This window comes from Elaeis guineensis, chromosome 6 (assembly GCF_000442705.2).
Source record: "Elaeis guineensis isolate ETL-2024a chromosome 6, EG11, whole genome shotgun sequence".
NCBI lineage: Eukaryota > Viridiplantae > Streptophyta > Magnoliopsida > Arecales > Arecaceae > Elaeis > Elaeis guineensis.
The window spans coordinates 30,142,158-30,149,807 of NC_025998.2; the positions used below are offsets into that span (position 1 = coordinate 30,142,158).

General features: G+C 37.5%; 1 protein-coding gene across 3 annotated transcripts; it reads left to right on the forward strand.

The window, feature by feature from the left end:
• The first annotated feature begins 3,972 nt into the window (after window positions 1-3,972).
• LOC105046922 (WAT1-related protein At5g64700) lies at window positions 3,973-7,339 on the forward strand. Of its 3 annotated transcripts, XM_073259431.1 has the most exons (8): window positions 4,039-4,171; window positions 4,248-4,329; window positions 4,412-4,474; window positions 4,767-4,883; window positions 5,872-6,124; window positions 6,209-6,367; window positions 6,825-6,976; window positions 7,071-7,339. In XM_073259431.1, the coding sequence occupies exons 2-8, from the start codon at window positions 4,250-4,252 to the stop codon at window positions 7,147-7,149; spliced, it is 903 nt and encodes a 300-aa protein (XP_073115532.1). In that variant the 5' UTR covers window positions 4,039-4,171; window positions 4,248-4,249; the 3' UTR covers window positions 7,150-7,339. The 3 variants fall into 3 exon arrangements, with proteins under 3 accessions (XP_073115533.1, XP_073115531.1, XP_073115532.1); XM_073259430.1 differs by having other exon boundaries at window positions 3,996-4,329; XM_073259432.1 differs by lacking the exons at window positions 6,825-6,976; window positions 7,071-7,339 and adding an exon at window positions 6,470-6,807 and having other exon boundaries at window positions 3,973-4,329.
• Window positions 7,340-7,650: the final 311 nt, after the last annotated feature.

Here is a 7,650-nt window from a genome sequence, read left to right on the forward strand (position 1 = left end):
TTCGTGGACCGGAGCGCGATCGGACACCCCAGGTGGCTCCCGGTCTTGATCGGACGGTCTGGGACGTGATTTGGCTTGATTAAGGATTCCTAATCACTCTCTAACCTATGTTTAAGGCTTTAAAAAGCCTGAGAACGAACAGAAGAGTGTGCGTGGTTGTTTTCTCGCCGCCGTACGAACCGAGAGGAGAGAGAGAGAGAGAGGCGTGAGGCGCTGTGAGAGAAGGAGCAGGAGGCTCCTGGACAGCGGTCGCCAGGCTCTTCAGGGGTTCAGGGGGGTCTCCAAGAGAGAGAGAGCTTTTGTGAGGGGAACTTCATGTGAGAGAGAATTGGGTGTACAAGGGTTGAGGGTGAGGTCTCCTCTTGTAAAATTTTCTTTTCATAGTGAAGTTTGCATGCCCCGTGGAGGCGAGCCCTTTTGTGGCTGATCCACGTATTTTGATTGTTTTTCCTTTTGTTTTGTTTCTTCTTTCTTCCTGCTGCATCGCGTGGTACTGAAAGGATCTTGGGAGGTGGTGTCCTGGCCAGACATCCACCCAACACGAATCTTAAGTTTCCCGATCAATATACGGAACCCAGCAGGGTGTTTAGGAGGTACAATAACTGACTCCATCCTTTCCAGTTGAAGATTTCACCTATATCGAGTCTGTTCTGAGGGATGAGGCACTTCCATGATAAACTTGAGTGAGATTTTTGGCGATAACGAAACAAGAGAATTTTCCTTCGAAGAAGTCTGCCGGTGAAAGTGGAGGAGAACCACCAACCACCGTGGAAGAATCTTATCTTTTCCCTATTGTTTTGATGTTCCCTTCATAAAGCTGTACTGTCTCTAACTAGTTTTGAACTGTCCCTTTTCTTTTTTTTTTGTTAACTAACTGTCCCTTTGTAATTATGCTTTTCTTCTACTAACAAAGATGGTGGCTATATTCTAACCTCCTTTCTCATCAAAAAACTTAAAAAAATAATATCCTATAAGCTAATTAAAATTTATATTTTTATAGATTATTCTTTAATCTTTCTGACTCATGTAATAATATTTTATAAATGAATAAAAGATATTTATATTTCATCATATGCTGCATCTTATATTTGTTAAGATTATGATGAATCCTATAAATTAGGACAATGATTTTAGGGCTATGATGAGATTATATCTGTGAGATCTAAAATCTTAAAATTCTAATCTAAAATATTTTTACTCATTGGATTATTGAGTCGGGGATTAATATTTTCGAAAAAATTGGTACATCCTATGTATGCTCGATGGAGATGGTGATTGATTTCATAGTCACTTATATGAGATACTAATATAAGGATGTGTGTGCTCGTTAGAGAATGAGTTTAGTGAATTGATCTAACTTTTGAGAACATCTTATGGAGCCTTATTTGCATGTCAAAAGATGGTTCTCTAAGTGAGAGTTGGACAAGTGATCCTTAGATCTGAGACCATTATAGAATCTTATGCATATAAACTCATATTTTGGTTTATACTCAGGCATAGCATTAAGACATGCACAGGATGTTCTAGATATGGTGTAGTGTGTATAAAGATCATGAGTCGGTCAACAAAAAATCGATCACTCCTAGTAAGAGAGATGCCATCCTATACATTCTCATCTCTTGATGACTCAAGAAGTCTCTGGTCAGAGTAGGATGAAGATTTGAAAGAATTTCTAATGCTTCATTAGAGTCATCATTGATTAATGGAGAATTAATAAGAATATGTGTTTAAATTTGATATGATTCCATACTCATGAATATATTCGAGATACGGGGATGATTGAAGAATTAAATTGTACGGTAACTCGCCACTGAAGGATATTTTTGGTATTTTCATCAAAATTTTATATCTTCCAGGTAGATATGATACATTGCTACACGTCAATTTTATCTTGTAAGTTTGATCGAATTAAAGAGATTAATTCGATCATCAATTAGAAAGGGTTCTAATTGTTGAAATCGGATTAGCTCGATTGGACCTAAATCGGTTAGATTGGATTCTAATCAAATCAGGTCAACTTGCATCCGAACCTACTGCTGGCTAGATGTGAAACCCAATGGATCACATATAAAGAGAATTGATCAAGTGTCTAATTACATTAAATCATATTTGCAGGATAAACATACTAGCACATGTTGTAAACCCTGGCTCCCATATTCGAATTGGATTCAAAATTAGTTCCTGGTTGGGCTAATTAAATCCAATCAAACTCAAACCTTTTTTGGGTCTAAATTGGGTTGACCCTTGGCTGATTGAGCCAAGAGAAATGGCACCTATTTTTAGGTTTCCCATGCATTAGAGAGTCTCTCTCTCTTTGGCACGTGGAGCATTCTTTTCTAGCACAAAAATATTGTGCGCCATATGAGATATGGCACATCCTTCCTAATCCTTATCCATTCTCCATGCTATTTCTCTCTTGGGCATGGAGTTTTGGTTGGCCATGAGATAGCTGGTTGGTTGGATAAGTTTTAATCAAGTTGGACTTGATCTTATCCTAGCCAAAACCCTAGCCGCCCACTTAAATCGATGCACCACTTGGACTGAGAGTCCAAGAGGTTATGGAGTCTTAAATTCTCTGATTCCCTTCTTATTTCTCCATGCACAAATCAAAAGTGGCACCTCCTTTTTGAGCCATTGGATGGCCCTGAGAAGGAACTCTATCCCTTGGATTAAGTGCACGTCATAAGAAGCCTCATGACTCCCCAAAAGAATACAGAAAAATTTTCTCTGAAGAGTCTTTCTGCATGAAAGTCTTTCTGCATGAAGCGACTTTCAGATTTAATTCCTGATATTTCCACATATCACAGAGGTTTCAAGTGGGCATGAGATTAAAGGAGGGGCATGAAAAAATTGAGGAGGTGTGAGATGGATCCTTTGATGGGGCACGAGATGGTGCTTAAGACGTCCAATCGCCAACTATAAAAGGATGGCGCACCTGGGGTATTCTATTCATCCAAGAATCCTATCTCTTTTTTCTTATATAAGTTCTCTTTATTGTCCAATTAGTCTCTTCCTTCCCTTGTTAGGATAAGTCCAAAATAGAAAGGACAAGTTCAATTTTAGGACAAGGGCTTAGGAAGAGAATTAAGGAAGATAGGAAGACAAGAAAGATAGAGAAAGGAAATGCTAGGAAGAGAAGAAGAAAGCCCAAGTGTTGCGCTGTCCAAGAAAATTCTTTGAGATAGAATTCAGTGGGAAAAACCTGATTAAAGAGTAAGAGTCTTGATCAAGACTTTATGTAAATCACTGTTGGAGAGCAAACACTTGGATGTCTGGTGAAAGCTCTGCCGAAATTTAGATATAGCACTACAGATATTCTTCTATACCTTCTATTATGTTATGCAAATATTACATATATGATTGTTAATCATCCAGAAGATCCTGGTTAGGATTTGATGGTAAGGATTTTATAGTAAAAATTTTTAAAATCTGTGCTTCCATTGTGCCATCGCAACCCTACAAAACTATCGAGGAATCTTAACTCATTATTGCCAGCTATATATGTAAAACTCTTTTCTTCGTCCCTCTTTTTTTTCTTCTGCTTCTTCCTTCTCTTCACTCTTGTAAATATTCCTTTTAAAATATCAGGGGAAGCATCTGGCTACCTCCATTCCCCTTAAGAAAAAAAAAAAAAGAAAAAAAGATAAACTTGTGGAGATCGGCAATGCTTTGCAGCATCTTTGTTTGAGCATCGTGGCCAATCTCGCTGCCGTGTGTGTGGCACAGTATCTGCAGGTTCCTATTTCCCCAGCTGCTACTGCAGGCTAAGATCATGTTGCCATCATTGGACACGACCTCGCGGACAATTTGATGATGCTGCTTAGCTTAATATGCATCAATCGGACCCATTGCATAATATCTCACGGACAGGGCACTGAACCTGGCTCATTTGTTCTCTATGTCGTGATAAGATATGATTGAAGAATATATATAATATGTCACTGCTAGCTACTAGTGGTGGAGAATCGTGTCCATTATGCAGCACTTTATCATCCTTTTGCTCCTGATTGGTCCAAATCAACAAGACTCTTCATTAAAAAGAAAAGGAGAGCATTTATTTTGATATGTTTTGCATGCACATCCATTTAGCCACTTTAGTTCATTGTCTTCCCTGCCCATCCCTCCACCTAGAGAAGCTCTAAGCCAAGTTCTAGTCATGAATGACGCAAAGGTTTATCTAGTTGCTGTTCTGATAAGTTTCATACGTGTAGGCATGCAGATTCTCACCAAGGCTGCCTTCAATACAGGCATGAGCATTACTGTTTTTGTGTTCTATAGACAAGTAATTGCATCTCTTTTCTTGGCTCCTATTGCATTTGTTCTTGAAAGGTACACCTTCCTACCCTTTCTTAAAATTCCATTCTTTAGTAGCTACCGTATTCACGGATCATTGAAGAATCTTGTTATTCAGGAAAAGAGCTCCACCTCTGCCATTTAGGGTTTGCTTCCAGATTTTCATGCTAGCTTGCTTGGGGTAAGTTTTGGCTTTTGATAGCTATCAAGCACTTAACTTCAAATCAACATGACAACTCTTTGTCATGTATTTACTAAATTTCTACTCATATATCCACACAAAGATTTCATTCTGCGCATCTGGTTTAGTTTGAAGCGTATGGTTCTTTTTATGTGACATTATCCTTCATACTACGGATTTGGCATTTCTCTCCAACAAACAGAAAGTACTCAAACATTAAAAAAACTGTGAATTTATTTATGGCATTAAAGTTCTGCATGTTTTTCTAACATTTCCTTTTTTGTGTGGTTAGGCTTACGGTTTACTTCAACATAATCTCTCTTGCTCTTGATTATACTTCAGCAACATTGGCTGCTGCAATGATGAATTTCATTCCTGTGCTTACTTTCATTTTGGCTGCTCTATTTGGGTATGGCCCAACCTTGTTGCTCAGTACAGATCCTAATATTTGTAAAAATAAGAAACTGTTAATGGATATTTTGCAGAAAGATTGTTGTTCTATTTTATATTGATAAGAAAAGAGAACCTCTGGATCCATAAAGTATGCTATAGCTCCACTGTTTAAGTGTTTCCTTCCTTCAATCGGGAAGAGGATTAATTTGGGGGTAAACCTAAGAAGCATTTTTGAAGAATTTAATCCAAACAATTCTCATTGACCACCAACTATTGTTCTCAACAGGAAAAAAAAAAAAAAAAGAGGGCATCTACAGCTATCATTTTGAAGAGGAGGCCTTGTGAGAGTTCAGATGATTTTATGCCATTCATAATGATAATATATAGGATATGTTTTCACAGAAACACAAAACAAAAGGATAAATGACTGCCACAAACCTATCACTCATAGTATGAGGACATGTGTAGATGTGTGTTTAGTCTAATATTAGCTATACATCAGATAAATCTTAGATAATTATATAAAGTCAGAGAATCGAAATAATATCTTCAGCTAGTCTTTTAAATGAAGTCTTGTATTGTGATAAATACTATTAAAACGGATTTAGCCCATGGTCTATATAGATTAGGAGATACTATCGCATGGGCTTATTAGACTAATCATGAGCTAATCATAGTGCTTGTGATTAAATTTGAATGGATTTGGATCTTTAGCCTATTGAAGATACCAAGATTTAAATGAGGTGTATATGAGGATCCATGTGAGCATGTTAGTCCAACATGAGTTGGATAGATCTTCGGTACTTATATTGGGTGAAAGAAATCAAATAATATATTCTACTATTATTTTAGGATAAGATCTTGGGTCGTGATACATCTAGTTACATCCACCAAATGAAATGAGAATGTGGACATCATGCTATCATATTGGATGCCAAATTACGATAGTTAATTGAATGAATTTTACCATAAAATCTCAATAACGCAGTGCCTGTAAATAACAGAATGGAAGTTTTCGACATAAGGAGGCTCCAAGGGATTGCAAAAGTTTCTGGAGTAGTGCTTTGCCTAGCTGGTATTTTGACAATGGCCTTCTGCAAAGGACCTCACTTGAAATCCTTGAACCACCATCACCTCCTTGGCCAAGGAGATACCCACAGCGACCAAGCTCGAAGCCATTCTCACATTAAATGGGTCTTGGGAACCTTCCTCATGACCATTGCCGCTTCAGCATTGTCTTTGTGGATGGTGCTACAGGTATGACTCTAGGCTTTAATCATGCTTTCTATGCTTCAAAGTAGACATGGAAACGTTGATCTTTTGCATCTTATTTCAAATTAGGGACCTGTGTTGAAAGCGTATCCTTCCAAGCTTCTGTTCACCACCCTACAGTGCCTCTTTAGCACCGTTCAATCATTCTTCGTAGCCCTGGCTTTTGAGAGGGACTTCTCTCGATGGAAGTTAGGCTTGGACATAAATCTAATCTCAGTGGCTTATGGTGTAAGTATATTTTTGCATGCACCGTTTTGCTCCAGCAAAACATTGTTGTAAGAAAAAATGATAGACTTCGAAAACTAAACTTTATTTGTTCTGTCATTACAGATACATGGAAATAATGCTGCAGTCCAAAAGTTTTAAGGCTTTGAGCTCTCTTCTCAAAAAAAAAAAAAAAAAAAAAAAAAAAAATGAAGAAAAGAAAAGAAAAAAAGAAAAGAAAGCAAGTGCTTTGCATAATCAAATTAGCCAAAGGAGATGGACTGATTTGTGTGGGAAATATCATAGAATGCTATTAGATTACTAGTATATGGTTTTAATTACTTTTTTTTTTATGTCAAATATATATGTCACTAGAGAATAATGAAGAATATATAGGGTTAGTGATTTCATAATTTGTTAAACTTCTTTTATTTTATTTCTTCTAGCAATTTAAACTCATATTCTAAGTGATGCATGGCAGAGTATCATTGGCATTGGAGTTTCATATTACTTGCAGTCATGGACCATTGAGAAAAGAGGGCCAGTTTTCTTAGCCATGTTCATGCCATTAACTCTAGCTATCACAATGATACTCTCTTCATTTCTCCTTGGAGAACAAGTTACTTTGGGAAGGTCTAGTTCTATGCTCAACAAAATCTCCTTTCTCAATTTATCTTAAGATGCTTAAAGTAGAAGTTTAGCTACCAATCTTGTATTGTCATTGCAGTGTTTTAGGTGGAAGCCTGATGGTTGGAGGCCTATACAGTGTTCTGTGGGGAAAGAGTAAAGAACATGTGGATATATAGCAACATGCAAATGAGAGATAATGGAAAGTCTTGGTTAGCAGAGAAAAAAATAGCACCATCACTTGAGACAACACAAGCAACATAAGTTTTCCTACTACAAACCTAGAAAGTAAGCTTGTACTTATAGATTCGTGTCTGACTGATGTGAAATGCTGATCAATATAACACCCTAAGCTGTTGCTTCCCTTTATCCAAAAACCAAGAAAAAAAAAAAAAAAGAAAATGGCCAAAAAGAAAGACAATGTGAGGTCCCAAGTTCCATGCTATTGGCAAACCTTTAGTTATGTTAAGTTTGGGTTCGAACAATGGAAATGGGTCTGGATTGGACCTAGCCTCTTGTCCTTTGGTCAGGCAAGAGAAGACATGGTGCAAAATGCATCGATCATGGAGGGTGTGGATAGGGTGGACATTGGTTCTTAGTTAGATGGCACCCATCAGTCGAATGCTCTTTTACCAAAAAAAAAAAGAGTCAAATGTTGAAAAAAATTGAGGGGCCAACTA